Source organism: Archocentrus centrarchus, chromosome 5, assembly GCF_007364275.1.
Source record: "Archocentrus centrarchus isolate MPI-CPG fArcCen1 chromosome 5, fArcCen1, whole genome shotgun sequence".
Taxonomy (NCBI): domain Eukaryota; kingdom Metazoa; phylum Chordata; class Actinopteri; order Cichliformes; family Cichlidae; genus Archocentrus; species Archocentrus centrarchus.
This window is the reverse complement of record NC_044350.1, coordinates 16,440,646-16,467,004: the sequence shown is the minus strand read 5'-3', so window position 1 is coordinate 16,467,004 and position 26,359 is coordinate 16,440,646. Positions and strand designations below refer to the sequence as shown.

Genomic DNA, 26,359 nt, shown 5'->3' with positions numbered 1-26,359 from the left:
GTATTGTGTAATCGGTGCTGCTTTCGAAAGATTATGCATGGTAAATGATTTTTTTTTTTAATACCTAAAACATTAATATAAACTGGGCTGAACTCGTGTGTTCTCATAATGAACTTCATAAAATAAATCGGCCTCCTCGCTGAGGCTGGTTTGAGTTAAATCTCAGAAACAATGACCTCTACAGGACACGGACTCAATAAATTGTAGTTTCCGAGGAAACGGCCACGAGTGATCATGAGACTTTGACCCAAACAACACGTAAGCTGAAGGTGGACAGAGCAACGGTGAAATTACATGAGGTCACTGATATCCATTGAAATGCACATCTAATCAGCCACAAGTGAAATCACTTCTGTAGTAGCGCTGATTCAATCTGTTATCGGTAAGCATGATTCTATCAGTACTGTCGTGCCGGAGCTGCACCGGGTCAAGTTCCACCCACTAATTATGTAGGTGAACTTCGCCCGGTATCCCGCATTTGTCCAACCTGCGTACTGTTATATCTTGCAGACTTCTTTTTTTTTTTTAAACTCGCCTCACTTCTACTTTTACTAGTGTGACAAGTCAAACTAATTATAAAGACACTCTGAAGGCCAACTCAAGGCTGTTGCGGTCTCCTGAGGTCGCAGATGGTTGTTATGCACTGCTGTTGCTGTGGAGGCGGAGTGCAGCCTGTCGGGACGGTCGGTCGAAGACGAGGGGACGTAACTGTCACACGCTGGAGGAGCGCTGCGAAGTTGACCTGCGGGATGAGGAACTGAATGGAAGAAATTTAGTAAAATGGATAGTGCTTGTTAAAAAAAAAAAAATAGATTCAGCGAAAAGGTCGTGAGTGTCATAAAGATAAAAGATCCCAAGGAGTCTCGTGCGCGCGGACGTGCCGTCGGATCTGGAGCGTGACCTGTCGTTTACTGCCGCGTTTGTTTGGGGACGTTAATTAAACGTAGACTCCCAAGGTCTGGAACTCTGAATAGAACAGTAGTTCTTAATAGCAAACTTTCACACGAAAATTGATCCATTGTTGCTCCGACGCCGACGAGGACATACGGAGAGGATCAAATCAGCATGGTGAGTTTTGAGGAGGCCTTACGCTAGCTAACGAGCGGCAACCTGTTTGCGTCCTTTCTCTGGTTTCACACACGCGTGCTGTCTGAAGTTTCTCCATTGCCTGTGTGCTTCTGTTTTTGGTTACCCTGCACTTGGTTTTCGCGAAGTTTCTTATTCCATGTGGGCACTTTTCTTACATTATGTCAACCTGTCAAACAGATTAGCTTAGGTTAGCAGTCACCGGTTTTAACTGGCGTGCGAGTAAACACGCGCTAGTTAGCGAAACATGGCTGTTGGTGGTGTCACTTGTTACATGTGGCAGCATTACGGTAGGACACCCATCAACGACTTTATTCTGCTAACACGTAGTTACGAACACGTTGGACTGGTGATGTTGCTTTACCACATATTCCACTAAACGTGGCTTTTTAAAGTTGTATTACACGTGAACTGAAGTAAATATGGCACGTGATTTGAGTTAAACGTTAGCACGACTGTAGCCGAATAGCCCGTGATAAAGGTCATGGCACTGCGAGCCGCGGGCGTTCATTGTAAAAAGAAGAGAAAACATACAGGAGGTGGCTTGTTAATCGATCACAACACATCTTTTATCCAGAAAGATATTGTTTAAGCGAACTTAAAGAGCAGTGTGACTAGTTGCGTGTTTGAAAGCGCTTGGGTACGTCGGTGCCATGTGCTCCTCTCGACCCTCTAAAGTACTGCTGGTGTTTCTCTGTAAACCGGGAGCTGCTGATTTTTGTAATAATTTGGGATAGTATATTGAATCGTAAGTAGATTAAGATTCTATTGGTGTTTATCTACTTTTGAATGTTGCACACTCGTGGCTTTACAATGGATGACAGGTCAAACTACCTTGTTCGAGTCATGCCTTCCTTGAGGCGGGTCTGCGCCATGTACGGGTGCATGTGAGCTACTGAGAGGCGGGACAAGGGTGATAAAGAAGCCAATAAAAATTCAGCAGGCTTTTACGTGTGTATGCGTGTCAGAAAGCTTGAGTAGTAGTACTACCCCAGAGCTCTCCTGTGTGTGAAGAGTCGGTGCCTTTGCAAAGCCGGATTAAACGATCTCAAATGAACTGCGTTCATTCATTGGATTGGCTGAATTAGGTTTGAAGTTGGGAGCTATTTAGGACTTGAGTGACTGTCTTGATAGTATGAAGGATAATATACGGAAAGCGCACAAGTGTTTTGTGACAGTTGAAGCTTGCGATTTATTAAATGAGTTGATTTATTATATTTCACTCCAATACATATCAGAGTGCAGTAAGTACCAGAATAAGGAGCACTAAAAGTAATCATAAGGATCGAATTATTCTGTACTTTACCTTTTTAAAGGTTTATGTGACAGAACCCATGCTAGGCAACACACAGTTGTTTAACCATCACATCAACTTAACACTTTATCTAAAAAAAAAAAAAAGAGAGACAATTAAAAACTATATAGTAAATCCACTTTCTACAATGCTTCTCATTTTGTTTAACAAAAATGCATTTTGACTTAAAGATTTGCTTAGATTTAACTTTTATGTTGAAAGGTAGTTTGTTCCAGAGTTTTATGGTGTAATTTTTTTAAGTTTATACACTAAAATACTTTACATTTCACACTACACAAGACTGTGTGTGTATGTTTTTTATTTATTTATACACACACACACACCCCAATTTCTTCTCATGAAACTGCATTGTTTGAGGAAAAGGCTGTTTATTCTGAATATTCTGTCTGTCCTGATAATCATGCAGGTTACCACAAAGGGAGCAGGTCTGAACCCCAATGCCAAAGTGTGGCAGGAGATCCCTGCCCAACAGAATGAGAGCCCAGTGGAAATGGACAATGCACCATGGCTCCATACCTGCCCTCCTTCTGCTGAAATGACTGAAGGTCAGAAGAAATTTTTTTTTTTTTTTTTTTGGGCGGGGGGGGGGGTTAGTTCTTCTTATATGGTCATACAGTACAGACCAAACGTCTGTCTCACCCACTCTGTTGCAGTGCTAAAGAATAGGGAGCTGAGTTGTGGCAAGTACAGACGTGTAAAGTGTAATTATAGATAGACCTTGTATGAGGAAATAGTTGCTAGGTTGCTACTCTTGTCCTTGGGAGTATCCAGTAAATGCAAACAGGCCAAACCTTGTTTTGTGCATTAGTGTCAACAGATGTGAGTACACCGCAGTGTAATGTTACCTAATGTAAAATTATCAAAATTACACCCTCGTACAGTGCACACATGTTGCACAGTAGGATATGATGAAAATGAAATATTCACTGTATGGACCCAGTAGTAGGAAATAAGTGCAACAAAAGTCATTACTGACAGAGCTTTAGTTATCCACTACATTATATTTAGCTTTATTTAATTTTTTTTTTAATGAGAATTATTTTCCTCTGCATGGAGGATAGCATTGTTGCCCTTTTTTTTTTGTTGTTGTCCTCCTTTATTTTTAACTGTGTGTGTGTGTGTGTGTGTGTGTGTGTGTGTGTTGCTCTACCTTTCTCTTAAAAATGCCTCGGTTATAATCTGGTGTTTTTGATATTTTTGTCACTCCACTTTCTTCCCTGACTTTAGAAGTCTTGTTTCATTTTGGTAGTCTAAGGCATTTGGGTCAATGGCATCTTTTGCACTCACACAGTGCCATATAATCATACAAGACAGTAAATGCACAATGGGCCCATGCATTTACTGGCTCAGTTCATGCTATTCAGATTAGACACCATCTTAGCCCAGCAAATGCATCTTGGCTTCATTCTTCTTGTCCATAAAGCTGTGATCCCATATTCATCTGGTTCTTATTGTTCAGTGAAGTTCAGTCTTGCAGTTTTGTGCTGAAGAGCAAGTGAGTTTTTGTTTTTTGTTTTTTGTTTTTTTTTTTGTCTTCCTCCTCCCCCTTTGGAAGCCATATATGGAGGTTGAGTTCTGCATTGTTGTTCACACTGTTCAAACTGACAGAGAAACTGTTATTTCCTTTATTAAACCCTGTGCCAAGTCTGAAGCACTTGCACATCTGATTTCAACAGCTAGATTGTGTAAGTAGCACCCTCTGTGATGTCATTTTTGGGAAGACCGCTATTATGGCTGTTGATACGATGGCTTGTTCTATGCCTACTGATTACTGCAGCATTTGTGATCATTTGTTTTTCAAGTCTTGCGATCAGATTTTTGAATTTCCAAGGCAGTTTGCTTCCATGTTGAGCCGAGATGCAGAATCATCCAGAATTTAAATGCACATGGGCCCTTGCGTTAACTGGTATTCACATGCCATATCATAACCATGTAGCTGGGCTAATTTGAAATCACACTTGTACTACATTTTGCTTTCCCACATTTTGGCTGTCAGGGATCACTGGAGTATTCATGTTTTTGTTGTTTTTGTGGTTGTGATTTAGAGCCTTTTATTATTATACGGCTGTTGAAAGACAAGATGTCTTTTGTGATCACCCATGGCAGGCGGGTGGGTATCTGGGCAACATCCATTGAAGTGTCCACTCAATAACTCGAACCTTTTGGCCTACACTTACCAAACTTCACTGATAGCTTATGACCAAAACAAGGTTGGGATTGTATATGGGGTTACTGGGGTCAAGATCAAGGCCACTGTTACTTAAAATTAGAAAAATGGTGTCCACTCAATAACTGGGTGACAACGAACGGGGTTATTCCAGTGTGACGGGCATAATTTGGCCCGCTAGGCAGTGCTCTAGTTTTTTGTTTTGTTTTATTTATTTATTTATTTTCTTTTTAATGTGACACTTATTGCTTTGCTGTTGTTTACCTTTTATGTCTTAGGATACTCAGATGTTCCCTCTTCAGGAGGTAAAGGATACTACAGTGAATATGTGGACAGCACTGCTGACTATACTCCTGTAGCCACAGACATTGTGAATGACATCAATCCGTCTGACCAGGAGTATTTAGCCTCTGACCCGCAGTGCGACTCCACCATAGATAATGTGCCTGAGGCACAGCCGATGTCTGAAGAGAGTTTGAGACAGTCTCTAAAGGAACGTCTTGAGTTCTTCTTTTCTAGGTGAGTGGTGTAGGAACATAATTTAAATATATTTTGTCAGTAAGTGTGATGTATTTGTGGAACACAGACATTTGCTCTTGAATGGATTATTGCCTTAATGGGACAGCAGTAATTAATAACTGAAATTACTTTGGTTCATAACTGTAAGAAACCATGTAACCTCTAATTGAAGTATATTCTCATGTTGAGTCATTGGTATCTGAAGTCTCTAATTTGGCCTCACTGCAGTGTTTCATCTTGTTTCAGTTGTGCAAACTGTGTTTCAGGTCAGGAGTGATCAGTGTCCTGAAATATCTTAGTATTTTCAAACTCTATGCATCTTAGACAAAAAAACTTAAATAAATCATTTATAGTGCGATGCATTAAATTGACAATATCAACCACAAAAGTGGTTAATAAATGACTTTTTCTATACTACTAATGTAAATGAATTTAACATTGTGGGAGGACCAAGATCCAAGACAATTGATGTATAAAGCATAGAGGGGTTTGTTTACAGCAGAAAAAGTTATAGACCAGAGTCCAATGTTTTGGGTGTTGCAGAGAGAACCTCTCCAAGGACCTGTACCTAATATCCCAGATGGACGGTGATCAGTTTGTTCCTATCTGGACACTTGCTTGTATGGAGAACATCAAAGCTCTTACCACTGACATGGACCTCATTCTGGATGTACTGCGAGGTACAAATACTGCTGTTTTTCCTTGTACTTACTTCAGATAAATTGGCTGATACTTTACTTTAGTCAGCATCTATTTAAAAAAACAAAACAAAGTTTTGAACTGGAATAGTTCTTAAAACTTGGAATCTCTGTCCCTGCTTTTTCAAACTAAAGTAGTCTTAATGTAGGACTGTTTTGAGAATTACCTGCTCCACTACTAAAAATAAAAAGGAACATGCCCATTGTTTATATTTTACAAATAATACTTTACTTATTCTTGAAGTAAAAACTTTATTACAGTTCTTGTTACATTACTTTTGTCTAACTCTGCTGATTAGTTTGTGGTGGATTTACCCATCATAAGATAATTGCATTGCAGCGTCTGCCAGTTTTAAAATAGTTCATGGGGTTCTTCTCTAGTGGCAACATGTTTTTGCACAGATATTACATATATATTATATTTATATTTATGTATATTATATATATTTTAGTTATATTTTCAGTTATATTGTATGGACTTGGAAAAACACATTTTAAACCCATTTTTGCAGAATGATTTTTTTTTTTTTTTCTCCTCCTCGCAGCCTCCCCCATGGTGCAAGTTGATGAAACTGGCAAGAAGGTTCGACCAAACCACAGTCGCTGCATCATTATTCTGAGAGAAGTGCCAGAGACTACCCCAGTTGAGGTAAATAGTGTTCATGCTGACTTTAGGGGAGCAATGTAAGCTTTGTGTTTCCAGTTAGAAGTGTTTAACATGTTTCTTGGATTCCTCTCACAGGAAATTGAGGCTCTTTTTAAGAGTGAACACTGCCCAAAACTGTTAAGTGCTGAGTTTGCACACAACAGCAACTGGTACATAACATTTCAATCAGATATGGATGCACTACAGGTATGTCCCCTTAATAACCAGAGGGTTTTTGTTTTTTTAACTGGTTGTATAATTTTAGGGTTATACAACCAGTTAAAGATTGTATTATTACATGGCATATTTACTCTAATTACTCATACTGGTTGCTATTTTCAGTTTTTTTATAAAGTTTTGTTTTTATGGAAGTTAACATTCATAACTGTCTTGTAAGATGTTTGAATTGCAAACTCTATCATTATGATCTGTTATAAGATGCAGCAGTTCTAAAGTACTGGATATTTCATTAAGGTTCTGTGTGAAAGGGCAGAAAGTTTCTGCCACATTTTTAACAGTCTTGAGATTTGGTGTTCTTTTTTTGCCCTCAGGCTTACAGGTACCTAAGAGAGGAAGTTAAAACATTCAAGGGGAAACCAATCATGGTAAGTAACCCACATTTTTATCTCTAGCTGAATTGCTGCTGCTTATTGGTTATAAAGTAGGCAGAAGTATGGAGTTCAGCAAACCTTTATATTAGATATGCTGCCAGCTCATGGTGTTTGTCCAAACTATCAGAAAACCCATAGATATGTTTAGCCGTATTACCCCAGTGATGATCAGTATCGCGCTTGGAAGGACCCATATGCACTGTGGCTAACTGGGTGGAATTTTTCACTAGCTTTCTTTAAATCTGTATCTCTGTTTCTATGCTGTACCTCTCCTCCCCCTTATTCTTCTTTACTCTCCTCTCCCTCCCCACCTCCTCAATCCATTTCTTTCCTCCTAGTCAGTGCAGTGTTTTATGGCCTAATGACCGTGAGATTATGAGATCTGAGGGGACTAAAGACAGTAGAGCTACATGGGTACTTTGGAAATTATGCTACCAATATCAATTGTCTCTATCATTTTCACTGCAGGCTCGCATTAAGGCCATTAACACATTCTTTGGAAAGAATGGCTTCTGCAGCATTCAGGATTCAGGCGTGTACAGTCAGCGTGCCCCGCTGCAGGCCCCGTATGACTCGCCCGTCTATATGCAGCAGATGTACAGCCCTCAGCAGCAGTACCCTGTTTATCCTTTAGTATCTCCCTCCTGGAATCCTTCAGGCATGCCTTATTTTGAAACGCCATTGGTGAGAACCTTAATATACTGTTCAGAATATCTCTTTAAAGCTGCTACATTAAACTTTTTTTTTTTAAATGCTGTTAATAAGTCTCCATTGTAATTAATATTTTTAGCTTCTATCAACTTACAGCTGACAGAAGCTAAGCAGTTGTTCAAAGTGTCAAAGTGTTTTTTTTGTTTTTATTTATTTTCCCTGGAGTTCATTACATTTCTTTCTGTTTGATATGTAGGCACCTTTCCCCAGCAGTGGATTCATGAATGGTTACAGCAATCCTGGGAACTACAAAGCTAATTCAAGCTCAGTCAACACACATACTGCTATCAACAGGAATGGGTAGGTGCAATAATGATCCAAACCCCACATTCTTAGGCATAATGTCCACTTTCAATTAAACTTCATTTCATTAGATACGGTCTAGACCTGCTATTATATACTGTGTGAGACCCTTTAATGCATAGAGAATCTGTTTAGGATTCCAACAGTAATTGGAAAATGGTCCCTTTGAAGGTGGTTAAATCCTCTGTCTGAGGATGGTAATGTTAACATTCATTTCACTGGGACTGCTGTTGGTACTGGTCCTTCCAGGGTTCATTGGATGTTTTGATGATTTGTGTTTTGTTTGTTTGTTTGTTTTCCTTTTTTCAGCAGTGTCCTAACCACTTTTGATCCTTAACATTTTTTTTTAAATAAGTATTGTCAACCTGTCTTTAAAATATTTTAGAGGCACAAACTAATGAATACATGCTTTCTTGCCATTGTTTTTTTTTTTTTTTTTTGTTTTTCGCTGTCTTGGTTAATAAAATGTGCACAATCCTACAAAACTGTGCTTTTGTGGTACAGCTAACTTTATGTAGTAAAACTTGTATCCTTTGTGTGAACCTAGAAGTCGTTTAAAAGATCACCCCAGGCCTGGAGATATGCACCCTTCTTTTGCTCCAAGGACCCAGATGGATGGTGTGCGTGGTCCAGCTCATCTACAGGCCCTGCAAACATCAGGGACCCTAACTGGCATCACACCACAGCCAATCTCTCTAGCCTCCTTCAACCTTAAAGATATGAGCGGAGCTGGACGTGGCAGGTCAGTTAGCATAATCCTGTTTAACATTATAGAGATGGTATGCAGTTAGTAGTGATCCTCCTTTTTTTTTTTTTTTTTAAAAATAATAACTTCAGTATTGCTTTTTTGCAGAAGAGGCACCCATAGAAACATGAGGAGGAAAAGGGAAGATGAGCATACCACGGTCAGTCTGCCTTTTTTTTTTCTTTCTTTTTTTCAGTCTCTTTATTGAAAAAGTTGTCTGTCAGGACTGCATTCTACTGTATGGGTTTTTTAGTGTGCTGTTTTTTTGTGTGTTTTTTTTTTTGTTTTGTTTGTTTGTTTTGTTTTTTTAATAAAGTTTTATTTCTTAATCCAATGCAGAAGCCTGTCCCTGTAACAGAGACCAAGTCTTCACATCCAAAGTTTGACCTGGCAGCTTCCAATTTCCCTCCTCTGCCGGGATCTGTGGTCAGCATGCAGGAGGAAAGTGTGCCTGAGATGCGCCTTTCTGATATTGTGCGTGGCCTGAAGGTGACGAACAAGGTGAAAATTTTGCCTCTTCTTGTGCTTCCTACATTTAAGACTCTACAGAAAAACTTTAAAAGTACAAATGCACATCTTTAATTCTCATTACAGTCTGGAGGCAAAGACATTCACACAAACATCTCAGAGGGTCCTGTAAGCAAACCCGATCCTGTAACCCCAACTAAACCTGCTGTTGGGTCTCCCCAGACAACAACCCCACCAGTCTTAAGGTAACCTTTGCTTCAAGCTAATACATCAGTGAATTACAGAGGTATCCATTCATGGAAAAACTGACTAATCACTTCTCTTTTTTTCTTTTTTTTTTATTTAGTGCTTCTCCTGTAGTGAAAGAAGAGGATACTCCTGTAGTAAAGGAAGACGCTCCTGAATCGAAGGGAAAAATCTCCTCATCCACACAAGATCACCCTCCGTCACCTTCAGAACATGCTCCCTCCAACTGCAGCCAGACCCTTTCTACAGAAACACTCTTGTCATCTCCCACAACTCCAACATCAGAACCGGTAAGGACTCGTTTCCTGTTGAGTACCACATTATACCGCATTGCAGCATCAGCTTACATCCTGGACTGGTGCATTTGGCTTTGAGTTGTAGCCAATTACATTGGAAACATATTAAAATGTATTATGTGGAAATTGAAAGAAAATCTAATTGTCAAACATATGTTGCCAGTAGGTTTAACCCCTCTGGTTTGTTAGGTATTTCTTTACATGTCAAATCAAATACAGAAACCAGGCAGAGGCATCAGTTATACCTTTCATCGAAAAAGGTTGTGATCAAGGATATTTCCACTCCACATCTAGAAAGTTTTGTTTTAGAATAACACACAGAGAACCCTTCCTTCTGTGGACACTGCATCTTGCTTGTAGCAACAAGAGCCTAAAACCTGACCAAACTCATAAATATTGAATAAAAACTTCTCAGAACCCTGCACTGCTGTTTACTTATATGCCATTGATGTTTCTGGTCAAATTTAGTGAAATTGAGTATTTTGCTATCTTGATTTTTTTTAATTTTCACTCTTCTTTCACCAGGGTCTTAGAAAGCTCAGCTATGCAGAGGTGTGCCAGAAGCGGGCCAAAGATCCACTGCCAACACAGGTGCCCTCTCCCTCTCCTTCTCCTGCTTCTTCAGCCAGCCAACCCCTGCAGGAGCTCAAGGTCAACAGGGTTGAGGAGCCTCGTTCCAACTGCAGACAGACTACAGAGAAACGTGGAGATAAACGGCCTTTTCGGCAACCATCGCGCTCCTTCAGAGGGGGAACTGGCCAAATCAGAGTCAGAGAGACGGGGCAGAAGATTCGGGAGCATCAGAAGGGCCTGAATACTGGCAAACTGTTTTCCCCACAGCGAGGAGCCAGACGCAGTGGCAAAGAACAGAATATCCCTCCAAGTTCGCCAAAGTAATTAAAGGGAGGAAAATGAACTCAAAACAGAAAATATGTGTATATATGTGTAATATATAAAGACAGATCCCTATATTTCATGACTTTGTCAAATCTCTTTAGATTACTGCAGTGCTGAAATTATTTTAAAGATTGTAAATAGATTTTCTTTTTAGGAAAATGTGGTCATGGATGGATTTCAGTGTTTCTGGTGATAAAACATGCTTTGCTAAAAGTGATGTCACCATCATATTAAGAGATGCCCCATACGTGTGCTGAATTTGTGGCATCTACATTTGTGGTTTAGAAAAAAATGAGGTCTATCTTTTTACATGCAAGTAATCTGATAAACTAGTAACCTTTCATCAACAGAAAGGACAAAGGTACATTTGATATCATTCTCAGCATTTCAGTTATTTTGCATTGAAATCAAGAATATAATTATTTTTGCCATGGACTTGACATAGGGTGGAGTGCCCTCTCTGGCTCAGGGACAAGTTCCTCCCCAAAGTGGAGGAGTTAAAGTATCTCGGGGTCTTGTTCACAAGTGATGGGAGAAGGGGGCAGGAGATCAACAGACGGATCGGGGCTGTTTCTGCAGTGATGCGGACGCTGCACCGGTCTATCGTGGTGAAGAGGGAGCTTAGTGTAAAAGCGAAGCTGTTGATTTACCGGTCGATCTACGTTCCTACCCTCACCTATCGTCACAAGGCGTAGGCTCTTGCAACCCGGCCCCAGATAAGCGGAGATGGATGGACTTGACATGTTCAACTTCAGAGCGGGTTTATGAACTCTTGGGAGGTTGGAGTAGCAATATTTGTAGAAATGTTTGTAAAGTCTTGCTCTGCAAATGGTGAATCTTGGTGAAATATTGCCTTGGGCTTGTAATCCTTATTGAGTTTTGTATTTTGCAATCATTTTCTGTTGTGCAAAATTAGTACTGCTAACATTGGAATAAGTAGTATAGTCTCATGTCATTTTTATTGGATTTTATCTAAACTGTTTTTGTTTTTTAATCAAGCATAAATATCCATAGGCTTTGCTGGCCAAATAACCTACTAATGCTAAGGGTTAGTGGCCATAGGCATGAAAAACTCGATTGATCAGATCTTAGTAACACTGGCATCTGATTTGTAAAGTGACTTAAAGGGGCTGGTCTGCTAACTTTGGTTGTGGTTCCTGCATTTATTGTTTCATGTAGGGTTTTTTTTTTTTGGAGTGGAAGAGTTTATGCTGAGTCAGGTTTTCCTCAGTGAACACCTGTGTCTTTATGGATAAAATGTTATGGATGGTTTGAGGGATGGGGAGCAGACATTTCCTCCTCAATGTTGATTTTAAAAGTAGCATTTTATTGCTCGAGTCACACGTCCCATCAAAACAGATGATGTAGCTTGTGTATCTAAAACCACTTTTTAATTCTTTTGACATATGTATTTGTTTTCTTTGCGTATGCAAATTCAGTTTTTGCATTATATTCTCAGCTGTTTTTCTTCATGATATTCATGTTTGTAGTATTTTTGGTGTGCAGACTGATCTGTTTATAAGGAGTTAGATTATGGTAATGCAGCTCATGCCTCAATAATGTTTGAGTTATTACAGATGACACAAGGGTATTAAGATCAATTTCTCAACTTGTGCTGGGATTTCGTTTCTGATATGGTTAGTTTAAGGTGTTACAAATAGAAATGTGTATAATTTAAGATATAACTACAATTCAGAAGTTAACAGGCTGAACACTGCAGTAGATTCTGTCTTGTAATCAGTTTGTTTTTTGTTTTTTCTTGGTGAAACAGTTTAGTGTGTGCAGCTGAATGAGATGCTTCTTGTGAATCAGACTACAAGGAGTTATCAAACCAAACTCCCTTTAATTTCATTGTAAAAAGGCAATAAAGGCATAAAATTGTATTGAACAAGTTTAGGTTTGGAAACCTTATTTTGTGGCAACAAAAATTCCAGTTTAATGTGTAACTTAGTTATAATCACAGCAGATGGCCTATGGCTGGTTTGACTGTCCATTATGTCACTGTGCCCCCCCCCCCCCAACATAAAAAATGTTTTTGGTAACTTAACCTTGGATGAGAATCATGATTTTTCTGGGCTTGAATTTTTAAATTTTTTGTTTGTATGCTGAACATTTTACTAGCTTGAAGTATTAAAAAATAAAAGTTTATTTTTTAAATGGTTTTCTTTTGAAAATATCTTTTCAAGGTTTTTAGCATGCCATCTGCCAAGTAAACATCCGGAAACATTATATAACTGCTGTAGGCGCATTTGGCTTGCAGTCTTTAGTGGGTGCGCTTTGGCTGGTATTTGACGCGAACAAAGCGGAATATAATGTATAAGGCTGACATAACGGCATATTCAGATTAAAGTCGGGGCATATGTAAAGATTCAATGATATCCGTTTGGCATTACATCTATACTCACCCTACCCCAGATCAATCCTGTTACGTAATACTCTGCCAAGTTCTCTCGCGGTATTTGGGCAATGGAAGTGTCAAGAGTGTCAACAACGGCCAAGCAGCAGCACAGCAGCGCTGTCCGGAGCAGGGAGGGGGGGATTGAAGAGGCAGTTTAAACGTGGGGTAGGTTTTGGGTATGTTTAAGAAAATCCGTTGTTAAATGTGATATATTATAAATGTATATGTGTGAATATTCTTAAAGCATGCGGCGCAGTGTGCAATCGTGGCTTGGGTTGTGGACAGAGTTCTATTTAGCATTAGCGTGCTAACATGCAGGGCTAGCTACTAACTTGGCGGCCGTGTTAGTGTAACTTAGAAGGCAAGCTAACGAAGCTTCTACTAGCACTTAGCACGATCTCAGCTAGATGATGTTACTTGCACTAAACATCTTTTTGCTAGACGTGCCGTGACGTCTGATAATTTGAGTGAGTTTCTTTAGTGTTAGCTTCCATGTTCGTTATAATGTCACGTATGTCAGGCTTTGGAAAACAGTGTTTGGTGTGCTTAGCGATATGGATATGCTACCTTGCGGCCCATTTCTTATAAAGTCATTATAGCTAACCAACAATGGATTGGTAACCTTTGTGTCATGTCTACAGTATGTAACCTAAATCTCATAGCTAGCTACATAGCCGGACGACCTCGACAGTGCTTGTAGCCAACGCCAGTGACTCGATGATATCTTGTGGAGGTTGCATGGTGAGGTTCTTTGGCTCTGCTGCCTCATCGCTGAACACTAGTCCCCCATCGTACCCAACCGAGTCTAAAGAAATGCTCCAAACAGGCCCACAGTCTTCGGCCTGTGTCCCTCCTATTCAGACGTTAGTATGATTAGGTTTTCCGGGGGGTATACGCGTTTTTGGTGACAGATGAGCAAGCACATGTAATTAATGGCGATTTAGATTGTAATTCTTAACAGGTGCATGGCATTCATGATAGGGAAACTAATGCTGTAGGTTGATTTTAAAAAAAAAAAAAAAAAAAAAAAAAAAATTAACATCTGAATAATCCATATTAACAGCTGAGTGTTTTCTGGTCAGCTGTTTTTTTCAATGGAAAATCACTCAGTAGTCTAAATCTAGTTACAGATCAATATGTAGATCACTGTAATAACATCTGGTAGTACCATACCTATGGCCTTAATATAATTTGTGTCTTGGCAACATAAGCATCAGCTGGTTAATTGCCTGATAAATTAGATGACATTACTCTGTTTGTTACTGTCTTTTAACAGAACATTTGTCTGAGATGGCGGATGACCGACCCTTCGTATGCACTGCCCCTGGATGTGGGCAGGTATGATTCCTCAAGGCATATCTGTTTTTAAAACAAGCATAGAAAGCTGAATGCCTACTTTTTGTTATCATTCAGTGAGCCCTGCTTAGCTCAGACTATGATCAAGCGTTGCTTTAGCAGTAGAAACAAGGGGTTATTCATCTCACATCAGGGTTAAAACTGTCATGGATCAGCAGCATAGTGAAAAGACTGGAGTTGTTCTTTAAATTCTTTACATATTACGTGTGGCATCTTTTGCAGAGATTCACAAATGAAGACCATCTGTCAGTCCACAAACACAAGCATGAAATGACATTAAAATTTGGTCCTGCCAGGACAGACTCTGTTATCATTGCAGGTAATGGCATCGCTGTTTGTTTTTGTTAAATTAAGCTGAACTGAGGAAATAGAATGTTTTCAGCTCTCTTAATAGATGAATAGTTTATAATAGTGTGTGTCTGATGGAGATATTTCTGTCCCTTAATGCTGACACATCCCCCATCCCACAGACCAGACCCCCACCCCCACACGTTTTCTGAAGAACTGTGAGGAGGTTGGTCTCTTCAATGAGCTGGCCACCTCCTTTGAACAAGAGTTTTGCAAAGCACAGGAAGATGAGCAGAGGACAAAAAACCCGGTGAGAAAGGATTACTGTTGATGGAGTGGTGTACTGTTTATAAGTTAAAATCTGAAAGCCTTCATCCTCTCATTTTTGCTTTTGGTCTTTAAGGCTGCACCTCTACAAACACCATCTGAAGTAAAAGATGAGGACGAAGGTCCTTTACAAGTTGACTCTTCTCCTCCTGGAACTCCTGATTCCTCATCCAGCATGTCAGAAAACAGCGGAGACTCACGGGTGAGTGACAAGGTACAATGTGTTGCAATTTGCTGTTCATTCATGCAGGTAAAAATTGTTAATGAGCACAAAATAAATGGTCGTTTTGTTTAATTTATTAACAGGAGATCCACACAAAGCCCGTAGTGAGCTCTGCTCCCACTCCAACTATTGTACGTCCGGGTTCTCTTCCCCTTCACCTGAGTAATGACCAACTACACCCCACGCTGCCATCTCCAACTTCTGTCATCACACAAGCGCCGCCCTCCAACAGACAGCTTGGGTAAAACTAATTTGCTCCTGTTAAGTAGAAAGTCTGCCTTTATCAGTCTGGCTTTTATTGAGCCATAAAGTACCTTTCACACTCCACACCTGGATTTAAAAAAAATATATAATTACATCCATCACAGGGGCTGCTGTGTTTTTTCATGCAATAGAGAGCCTACCATTGCTTTCTTTAACAAATTATCTGTTTCTCTACCAGTATTTCAACTGCCAAATATTTTGTGACACACAAAACTAAAACTTTATAAATAGCTGCCTCTCCAGTGAGTCTCTTTATCTGTAGACTTTGACTACAGTTAGCAGCTGTAGTCCTTGCTTTGCTCTGCAGTTTGGTGTAGTAGCACATGAATGAGTTTGCAACCTGCTGCAGGTTCTAGTTAGAGTGGTCTTGCAGCTTGCAGTCGATCTACTGAGCAGAAAAAGGACTACTGACAGTCACAGACCAACACAGTGGAGTTGGGCTCCTTCCTGTCATGGGATTGAGACTCCTTAGAGAGGCAGTTTAATGGCATCAACAGTTGCCACAACACAGACATGGTACTCCTGCAGGTAGGGGACATAATAACTGAAGTTTTAATTAGAGAGGGAGGCAGATATCTTTCACTAAATCAATCCTACTCTGGAACAGATTAAACATTGAATAAAATTGCTAATGAGTCAAGCCCACCTAAAGTCTGTGTGTGGAAAACACTGCAGCGATGTGTCCAAAAAGGATAATTGAATGCATCTTTTTGTTTTTCTACTTCCTAAAGAGGTTGAGGTATGATTTCTATCAGTGCATGTCTCCTGGTCTATTAAGACAAGTGAAGTAGGCGTTAAAGAAGGGTAACAGTCCTGCAGGTCTGTACCTCCCCAATTCTCCAGACACCCCTGTTCCTCAAGTCAGACTTACTTTTGAGAAATATAATCTTGGTGCCATGTTCTTGCTGCTTATGGAACTTGAGAAGCTGTGTACAGTTATCTCATAAACAAGTGTTCATTGGAAAAGTAAAACACTGTTTCAACCCGGTCCTCGATTTCTGCTCAGTCAGTGGGAACACAGTGAAGAAACGTCCCTTTATGAGTGTCTTCTCTCGTCAACAGTTCGCCCACAGGTTCATATCCACTGGTGAGGCACCTCCCGAATGGACAGACAGTTCCTCTCCTGCCCAGTCCTGTGCAGATGACCTCAGTTATATCTGTAAGCTATTTTCCAGAAACATAAAAAAAAAGATTCAACAAATTGTACTTGGATGGTATTTTACCATATCCTTTTGGGTTTTCCCTCCCTTCCACTTTATGGATATTTGTTGCTATCTGGAGCTTGCGAGGCCAGTGAACACAGTGCCTAACATCCCTGGGATTCCAGGACCGCCTGTTGGAGGGGCTAGCAGTGGTTCATCCTCCCCATCTGGGTATAGTCTTCACTCTGAGACAAAGATGGTGAGCGCATCAGTCGTACTGTCATCGTTTTGTAGGCTGCAGGCTAAACACTTCATATTTATGTAAACTTATGCTACATTTAATAAAATGTACACAAAGCAATTTTTGTGTGATTAACATTATATGACCTGCGTGGGCTGTTGTCTCCATGTCCTTTTAGCGTTTGAAGGCAGCTCTAACTCATCAGGGCCCAGGAGCACAAGATGGCGCCAGTGGGGGGTCAGGATCCATCCCTGCTGTTCCCCAGCGACAGGAACAGAGCCAGCAGCCCACTCAAAACTCTGATGCGCCATCACCTGCCCAACCACAGGTAATTAGTACACATACCAAGCTATCTAATCCTATAGCTAGGACCATAAGCCATATTAAATTCAGTACTAACAGCTGTAGTTATCACAGACAAAATTTTTAATGACATTAAACAGAAGAAGTTAAAAAAAAAAAAAAAAAATCAGGATTGTCAAAATTTGTGCTCAAGCATGAGCATAGGATTAAATGTTTTAGGTTTGGATGCATTAATTTGACACTTAAGTGCACAAAACGGTCTGCTACTTGTGAATTTTTACCATTGTGTAAAATGTCAGAAGTGTCTCTTGCAGTTGTTTTATTTTCCTCTACTGATTGATCACATTTGGGTTTGCAAGTAGCCAACTTTTACCCCCTCCTCATTCTCCAGGTGTCCCCTGCTCAGCCAACAGGGGGCAGGCGGCGGCGAGCAGCAGAGATGGACCCTGACGAGAGGAGGCAGCGTTTTCTGGAAAGGAATCGGGCGGCTGCTTCCCGCTGCAGGCAAAAGCGAAAGCTGTGGGTTAACTCTCTGGAGAAAAAGGCAGAAGATCTGGCCAACATGAATGTCTCCCTCACGGTGAGTCATCTCCAGGGTGTGTGTGTGTGTGTGTGTGTGTGTGTGTGTGTGTGTGTGTGTGTGTGTGTCAAGCATTTAAGCATCCTCACAGTCATAAATTGGTCTCCGTGGTGATATGGTAAGAATGGGGCATGATTTATGTGCTGTATTTCTTTTTGTGCTGCCATTAGAATGAAGTAACCCACCTGAGGAATGAGGTGGCACAGCTGAAGCAGCTTCTCCTGGCTCACAAGGACTGCCCTGTCACTATTATGCAGAAGAAGGCAGCTTTATTAGGTAACCAGTTAAGATAATGAACTGACCATCAGGTTTCTTGTACTGTGTCACTTGTGCCAGGATTCATCTGTCACCTCATCCCATCTAATGTATTATTTTTACTCGCTCACCTCTCTAAGGGTGAATGTTGCTCTGTCTGTCTGTAGCTGCAGGAGGAGAGGAAACCTCCAGGGATACTTCCACTGAGCCCATCAGCTCCCCAGCGGCAGTTATTCAACACGCGCCGTCACCCTCGGCAACAAGTCCAGGGGCCACCATCAACGGGTTGAGCGTCCGCGCTGCGGAGGCGGTGGCCATGTCGGTCTTGGCCGGCATGGGCTCGGGCCAGCCTGGCGGGGTTGTCATGGCAACGCAGCCACAATCAGCCCCGAGATGATGTGCAGACACTGATAGCCAGAACGAACTCGAGTGGCATTCGGAGGTCGGACTCGTGCAAAGATTTCTGAAAAGAGGGAGCTGCCCTTAAATCCTCCATCCCGATCTAAGATCCCCCGCACCCACACGCAGCTGACGATAATCACACAAAGAGATGGCACAGTGCCTCCGTCAGCCCGCCACTCCCAGCAGTCTCCCTTTTCACTGAAGCTTTGTCACTCTCTGTATGTAAATATGAATCACACGACAAACACTCACTCTGCAGGGTTTGGGGTAAGTTCTTGTTCAGTTATGACACTTGGAAAAGGTTTTAACGTTTGGGAAAGAAAAATATGAATGGAAAGTCTTCACATCAAAATCACCAGTTATTTTAATTTCCCTTCACAAAGGCAATTCAGGTCACCTTCTTCCCACACACTGGCTGTGATGAGTTTTGTTTAGTTTTTTTTTTTTTGGCTTTCCCAGGCTGGCAAATTTTCTGTAAGATATTTTGTATTTTTCATGCGTAAGGAAATATTTTTATGCCTGATACATGTTGTTGACATAATGTTTTGCTAATGCAGTGAAAGACTGGGGAGAGATTGGCTAGCTGAATGCAGTACACGGTAGCTTGGAAAGTGTCTTTTACTTTCTTGTTTTAGCTTTTTTCACCCTGGTCATTTGTTTTTTTTTTGTTCTCATTTGAGTTCTTACACTTGTTGCTTTAGTCAGCTGAGTTCTTAGCAAACCAACTTGTAGATGTGTACACTGTTTACCCCGTGATTGTGTGCCTGACTATTTTTTTTTTTTGTGTGTGTGTGTGTGTGTAAACCATGTATTTCAACCCATTTAGAATGGATGACATGTTAGTCCTGTGTATCAAACCCTATTGACTGCATGGATTATTTAAGGCTAAAGATTACCACTGTTTATGATTAATCCTATTTACTGTTTTCCTCAGTTTTTCTTCTGTTCTGTAACATTATCGATGCAAAAATTGTCCTTGTTGTGTAAGGATTCCATCCTCGGTCCTAATGTAACACACTTGAAAAGGTTCATCTCTCTGACGGCCTTTAAATGATAATCAAACATAGATTTTTAAACTCCACACCCACGCATTTCTGTTCAGGAAAGACTAGTGCAATATATTTTTCTATTGAACATGGATGTTCTTGCGTTTGGCTGACACGTGTAGCCCAGCTGCTGGGGGTGGGGAGGGTGGGGTGAGGGTGAGGGTGGGGGGTGGGGGGGGGTTGGTCGATTTGAAAGCTAAAGTTATGAGGTGACCAAAGTAAATGTGAAGATAAGTATTCTTGAGTGAATGAGCTCTGTAATCTAGTGCATATTTTTAGTACAGTTACAGATGTCCTGGTCTTGTGTGCGTTCCAACTTTTGACGAGCCGTCTCGTATCATGAAGTAGCCCCAGTACTTGTGCACGGTGCTTCTTTTTAATTGCAAGTTTTAAAATGCAGCTTATTTTATATGACATTGTACTTCCAAGACTATCATATTTTTTCCCCCCTTGTTACTCTTTTATACCATGTTTTTTTTGTTTTAAGATTTTTATTTTGCCCTGTGGGAATGTTGGACCCCCTGCCCCAATCACGTGATTGTACATCCCCTTAATTTGTAAAGAGGATAGTCTTTAAGCGTTTATCAGCAGTGGAACCACATGGGAAAAATGTCTTGGAGGAATCTGTATGATGGAAAGAGTTTACTCAGGCCTCAAGATGGGATACATTACTTGTGTACAGTCTCAACTAATGAATAAGTTGTCTTGGGCAAATAATAAAATAAATTAATGAATCTGAAAGTTCATTGGTCTTTGTGCCTCTGTAATAGTAAGCTAAAGGAGAATAAATATTGGGCTTGGAACATTGATAGAAACACAACTCTAAATATGGTGTTGACTTTACTGCTGGTTGTCAAAATAGGTTAGCTAACAGTCTCACCACATTCATTTGAAAAGTGACTCATTTCTACTTCCACCAAATTTTCCCCAGAAATTAGTTCCCAGCAATGGAGATTAGAAAAAATATATATAACCACATCCATCCAAGTAACTAGTAGTTTGCTTTTTGGTACAAAAACACATAATTTTGTGTGAAAACAAACAGCTAAGTATGGTTTTCTGTACACTCACTGGCCACTTCATTAGGTACACCTGCACGTAGACATGGCTAAGTTCAAACTGAGCATCAGAATGGAGAAAAAGGGTGATTTAAGTGACTTTGAACTTGCTGTTTCTTTCACAACCATCTCCAGGGTTTCCAGAGAACAGTCTGAAAAAGAGAAAATATACAGTGAGCAGCAGTTCTCTGTGAGGAAAAAACCTTGATGCCAGAGGTCAGGAGAACAGTCAGACTGCTTTAAGCTGATAGGAAGGCAACGGTAACTCAATCACTCATTACAACTGAAATGAAATAAAGAGCATCTCTGAATGTGCACTGCATGTGCAGATGCATTCACACCTGCATGCTGCCATTCGTGAGCAAACACTGCCTTTGTGGTGCATCAATCCTGCAGCTCAATCACCTTTAGGAGATGGTCCTGGCACTTGCTGGACTTTCTTGGGCACCCTGAAGCCTCTTTCACAACAACTGAACCTCTCTCCCTGAAGTTGATCTGATAAGTGGCTGATTTAGGTGTAGTCTTACTATGTAGCAGCACTACCCATGCTTGTGAAGCCCACTGTATGCAAAGCAATGATGACTGCATGTTTCCTTGCAGGTAACTGTGGTAAAAAGAGCAAGAACAATGATTTCATGTACCACCCTCCCTTTAAAGCATCCAATCTGCTATTCAAACTCAATCAGCATGACAGTAATCTCTAGCCTTGTCCCCATTTGCCCCTTTGTGGCAGGGCTGAAATGAAATGGGGTGGGGGGGGGGGGGGTCATTTTCATGGCAAAGAGGGACTTTGCAATGCATCTTCATAACATTCTATAGTAGATGGAAATTGCCATCATAAAAACTGAAGCAGTACACTTTGTGAACACCAATACTCGTGTCATTCTCAAAACTTATAGCCACAACTGTAATTGTGTGAGGGATATTTTCTTGGCACACTTTGGGACCCTTAGTACCAGCTGAGCATTGTTTAAACTCCACTGTTGATGACCATGTCCATCCCTTTATGACCACAGTGTAGCCATCTTCTTATGGCTCCCTCCAGCAGGATAATGCACCATGTCTTAGTCACAAAACTCTGATGATCTTAAACTGCTTTCTTGAACATGCCACTGAACTCTAATGGCCTTCACAGTCACTGGATCTCGATCCATTGGAGCACGTTTGGGATGTGGTGCAGTAACGGTCATGTCAATATGGGGGTGGATATTATACATTTGATACAAAAAACATTTTACTTTGTTTCTTGTTGACTAAGTTGAGTCACTTCCGGGTGCCATCTTTGTTTATAAAGCGATAAAAAGCGGCGCAGGCTAATAAATTCAAAATGTTATGTGCGCAGAGAACATCACGTTGTATATATATATATATATATATATATATATATATATATATATATATATATATATATATATATATGGAAATTAAGAAATGTTATTAAACAATTTCTTGATCACTTCAAATATATTCAGTAAAATCTGGCGCCCCTTCCACGATCAGTGTAGGAAAATACGTGTACAGGGTAGAGCTAGTTCTCACCTGAGGGGAGGGTGGCAGGTGAGCTGAGGTAGCAGGAATGCTCTTTTCCCTCCCAGCTGTAAAAACACGACAGCAGAGGGAGCAGAGAGTCCGTTTTATCCCGCTATCCTGTCACAACAATTACCATCAAACCCGGTCATGTGACTGACGGACTCCGCTGGCGAGTTGTTCCCATCTCCCACAGTCATGGCGGTGTCGGGGAGTCGCGGAGATGGAGTAAACAACACGACTACTACATCTTGATTTTTTTTCTTCTTACCCCCACCCCTCTTAGCTTCATGCTGGATCTTACCTGCTGTCATTTGAGATTTCACAAACATCCCGCAGGCTGCTGTGCTTCCAACGATGGCCGACCGCGGCGTTGATCTGTCGGCTCTGCCTAAAGAGGTCAGGGACCAGCTGGCGGAGTTGGATCTGGAGCTATCCGAAGGTAGGGTTCGCATACAGCGGCGTTGAGTGTGGGGTGGGAAGCTCCCACTGAAGTTAATAGCGGGGAGCTTGAGCGTGTTTATGTGCAGTCATCCACAGACAGCTTTCCCGTGTCAGCTGGATGAGAGTCGGTGCTGCTGCAGTGCATCGGGGCACGACTACAAGAATTTATAAAAACAAACTGACCTCCTTTTCAAGCTGTTATTTCTCCATCCCATCCTTTTTATATTTATAGCATGCGATTCGTGCTTTTACCAGGAATCCGTTCGTGTTAGGATTTGGGGATGTTTTTAGCTCCCCCCCCCCATTATTCTGAGTTCTGAACCCAGTACATCTATACCATACACTGTTTACAGAACACAGGCTCCAGTCTAATGAAATGGGTCAAAGCCCTGTGTGTGAGCTGCATGAGACATCTCTGGACACCAAATGATGCTTTGGGCCCTCCCAACACTCTGAACCCTGAACTGCTACAGATATAGGATAACATTTTTATTTATTTATTTATTTATTTATAAGAATGACTGTAAGAAAAGGGAATATGGAGCTGACTGTTATGCAAGTCTCCTCCTCACACTGTGAATCACTGCAGCAACTTGATTGGTGCTGTGCAGTTCTCAGGTGCCTGGGGGTGGATGAGTAATGTTGTGTTTCACATAGAGAGCCAAGCGGTAGGAAGCATGGGCCACTAATGATGCCTCAGTCCCGATTGCAGCGCAGAGCCTGGAGAGACCCAGCCCATGTGGAAAGACAGGTGAAACTTCACATGGCACGAGAGAGCCTCGGTACACATGTTCACCCAGCATTTCTGCTTAGTAAGAGAAGGTGTCACGATTTTCTTTTTTCATTCATTAAAAAGGCAGCACCTCTGTCAAATCTGAAGATTTGGACTGATCAATTTTTTTCTGTTTGTTTTAGATTTTAGTTCATGAACCGCAAGTTGTAGAACGTGTAAGACAAACAAAAGCAACAACACTGCTCTAGACTCAGAGTGCGGCTGTGGCCTGTTCAGACCTGAGTTGGGAAGAGCTGTGCGGTTAATTATAGGCTCCAATCAGCAGCGTGATAATGAGGGAGAATAAGTGAGAATGCTCACTGTATGTTCATCTCATTTAACACGGGTGAGAGGCAGCAAATGAAAAATAACTATAATGATGTGTACACCATGTACTGGGATGCAGTAATTGCACATTCGTAACTGTTATTGTTATTATCAGCGCTTCTCCTGATGAACTTTCAAAAAAGCTTGCTTGTGAATGAATCAGATCAATTTACCCGGTGTGGATTGGTGGTCTAGGACTATGTGTTGATTGCATAATTTAAGTGCCACTGAGTAGTCCTTTGATTGTGAAATTTAGGCAAGTTATTATTCAAATCTTCAATAAGAGACTTGGCAAAATCAGTGGGTGATTAATTTTCTGGTGATCAGTTAAATTCTGACTACTTTTCCCGCAAAAGACATAAACCTATCACATTGAATTTCAATCAAATATATATACACGCACAAACACATACACACACAGTACCAGTCAAACATTTGGACACACTCACCCATTAATGCAAGAATTGTTATACTGATGAAATGAGCTATAAATGGAGTCAGAGTGTCTGGAGCACTGGTTTTTGTAGGTCTTATTCTAGTTCTAAAATGGCCAAAAGGAAAAAACTTAATTCAGAAACTTTTGGGAGTTTTTTTTCTTTAACTAAATGAAGCCTATTCAATGCCAGATCCAAGTATAAACCACCACTTCAAACATGCTTTAGAATAGAAAGAAAAGTGGAGAGCAAGAACACAAGTTCTTCAGAGTCTTCAGAGTCTTTAGTTTGAGAAACAGGCGCCTCTCAGGTCCTCAGTGGCACTAAGAGGCAGATTGTGCTGGTTTGTGAAGGACACCGTTGTCTTCAGCATGGAATAGTGTTCTTTTCTGAGAAGAAGAAAACAGAGGAGTTTTAGAGGATTTTAAGAAAGTTCTTCTGCAACCCACAGCAGCTGTTGCTCAATACAGTTGGCTAGCCATTAATATATCCAGCACGTTTCAAAGTACTCCACATTCGCTTGAGTCAGAATTGATTTGAAGTCATCTGATCTCAGTCCCCTCGTTTTCTGTTTACAGTCGTAGGTGTTTTTGCTTTGTTATAACCTTGCATATGGCCGCTGCTTCGTTCCGATCAAATGGTCCGCCTGGAGCAGCTGTTGTTGGTCTTTTTGGCTCAACAAGCAGGTGTCTTTGAGCACAGTCCGAGTTACCTGTGACAGTCTTTTAGTGAGATTGTGAGGTAAGTTGACACCGCTTGTCCCTCTTCTGGAGACTGAGCCTCAGAGGGTGAGAGCATCATTTGTAACTTTAGCTCAGACATGATTCTTTTGCTAATGAAAAGGCTCGCTGCTGTCCAGATGTCCTTTTTCTGTATGCACAACTTCTAGTGAGATAAAGTGCCCTTGCCGTCTGCTCAGCATATACTCGGCATGTAAAAGTCAAATGGTACAAGGCGAGCAGCAGCTGGACCCCCAGTGAGTCTGAAGCTTTCTCATGGATATCTTATACATGGCAACAATCCCCCCATTGTTGTCCACATAGATGGGACTCCCCTAGCAACAAACAGAGGAAAATGTGTATCAGCATTTTTTTCACAGAAATAGTTGTGGGCTGCAGTGTGGGTGTTTATTCATCTGTATTTGTGTGTGAGTTCGTGCGTGCATGTGTGTGTCTGAGAGAGAGAGAGAGAGAGAGCAACTCCGCCTACTTTAACCTCCGTGACTGTATGGACACAAAGAAAACCTTTGAGGGGGGCCAAAGACTTGCTGATTGAACCGGACTGGAATTTGGAGCTCTGAACCATAACTGTTAAAGCCAGTCAGCCTAAAAGCTTTTGGGCTTCATAGTATCAGCAGCTTCTCTCTTCATATTAAGTATGTTAGTTTGTATCCTGTTAAGCTGACTTTCACACACCTGTCCCATTTTTCACTCTGTGCTATCCAATGTTGAAAGCAACACCAGTTATGCTATCGTGGCTTGTGTTTTATTTTTGTATATCAAATGGAGATACATCATATATGAAAAAACATTGGTATAAGGACTGCATACTGTAGGAAGGGCCCATAGGCCCCTCGGCTGCCCTACTTTTGGCACTTTATTCAGCATTCATGGATTGACACACATCCATCTTCGAACTCATGCTTTATTTTGAGTTCAACTCAGCACTAGCAAAGTTTGTGCAGTTGTGGCACTATTGTGTTGACAAAATCTGACCACTTGGGACCTATGGGCCTGTTTACAGTATATGATGTATCTCCATTTGGTGTACCTCCAACACTGTTGACCACAGATAGACTTAAAAACCACCTTTGTAGTAGTTTGCACATTTTGCCATGGTGTATTCTTTGAAGATCATGAATTTACATCTGCATTTTTATGACAATCTATTTAACAGTAGATGAGATATTTGAGTGGACTGTCAGACTAAATTTACTGACTCCAGAGTTATGCTTAGTGTTGAAATGTAGATGTGATTTTGGTGCTTGTAATGATAATTTCATGACTGGTGATAAATGCCATCAGCATTGTTCTTTTCTTTATGGATGTGTTTAAATATAAGTGCATCACATGACCGGTAAGCACAGATTCTGCAAAGACTGCAGTTACATGTGGTATTTCATGAAGCATTTTTTTCCCCCCTCATGATTTTATGTGTGCCCCAGTCCCTGTTGCAAAGGCCAGGCTGATGAGTGGATTTTCTAGTGAACAGCATCCACCCTGCCGTCTGTCTGCGATGCTGCTGCAGAGGAGATGCAGGTTTTC

General features: G+C 41.0%; 3 protein-coding genes across 11 annotated transcripts in view; all 3 read left to right on the top strand.

Moving 5' to 3' along the window:
* Positions 1-241: 241 nt before the first annotated feature.
* larp4ab (La ribonucleoprotein 4Ab) lies at positions 242-12,865 on the top strand. 5 transcript variants are annotated; one of them, XM_030729599.1, is made up of 15 exons: positions 242-382; positions 2,808-2,946; positions 4,847-5,087; positions 5,631-5,767; positions 6,331-6,434; positions 6,528-6,638; positions 6,983-7,036; positions 7,511-7,726; positions 7,950-8,053; positions 8,604-8,798; positions 8,910-8,961; positions 9,141-9,302; positions 9,396-9,514; positions 9,616-9,805; positions 10,337-12,865. In XM_030729599.1, the coding sequence occupies exons 2-15, from the start codon at positions 2,892-2,894 to the stop codon at positions 10,706-10,708; spliced, it is 2,112 nt and encodes a 703-aa protein (XP_030585459.1). In that variant the 5' UTR covers positions 242-382; positions 2,808-2,891; the 3' UTR covers positions 10,709-12,865. The 5 variants fall into 5 exon arrangements, with proteins under 5 accessions (XP_030585459.1, XP_030585456.1, XP_030585457.1 ...); XM_030729596.1 differs by lacking the exon at positions 242-382 and adding an exon at positions 572-1,068; XM_030729597.1 differs by lacking the exon at positions 242-382 and having other exon boundaries at positions 2,802-2,946; positions 8,607-8,798.
* Positions 12,866-13,139: 274 nt separating this feature from the next.
* Positions 13,140-19,665, top strand: atf7b (activating transcription factor 7b). 3 transcript variants are annotated; one of them, XM_030730014.1, is made up of 12 exons: positions 13,140-13,271; positions 14,383-14,444; positions 14,685-14,781; positions 14,933-15,060; positions 15,154-15,291; positions 15,384-15,541; positions 16,627-16,723; positions 16,846-16,965; positions 17,126-17,275; positions 17,657-17,830; positions 18,001-18,106; positions 18,253-19,665. In XM_030730014.1, the coding sequence occupies exons 2-12, from the start codon at positions 14,397-14,399 to the stop codon at positions 18,480-18,482; spliced, it is 1,446 nt and encodes a 481-aa protein (XP_030585874.1). In that variant the 5' UTR covers positions 13,140-13,271; positions 14,383-14,396; the 3' UTR covers positions 18,483-19,665. The 3 variants fall into 3 exon arrangements, with proteins under 3 accessions (XP_030585874.1, XP_030585872.1, XP_030585873.1); XM_030730012.1 differs by having other exon boundaries at positions 13,144-13,271; positions 17,642-17,830; XM_030730013.1 differs by having other exon boundaries at positions 13,148-13,271; positions 15,154-15,279; positions 17,642-17,830.
* A 2,600-nt stretch (positions 19,666-22,265) lies between these two features.
* The window catches only part of dip2bb (disco-interacting protein 2 homolog Bb), a 46,547-nt gene continuing 42,453 nt past the window's right edge, over positions 22,266-26,359 (top strand). For all 3 annotated transcript variants that reach the window (XM_030728824.1, XM_030728823.1, XM_030728822.1), the window contains exon 1: positions 22,266-22,560. In XM_030728824.1, coding sequence (XP_030584684.1) covers positions 22,476-22,560 — 85 coding nt within the window. In that variant the 5' untranslated portion in view covers positions 22,266-22,475. The remainder of the gene's footprint in view (positions 22,561-26,359) is intronic.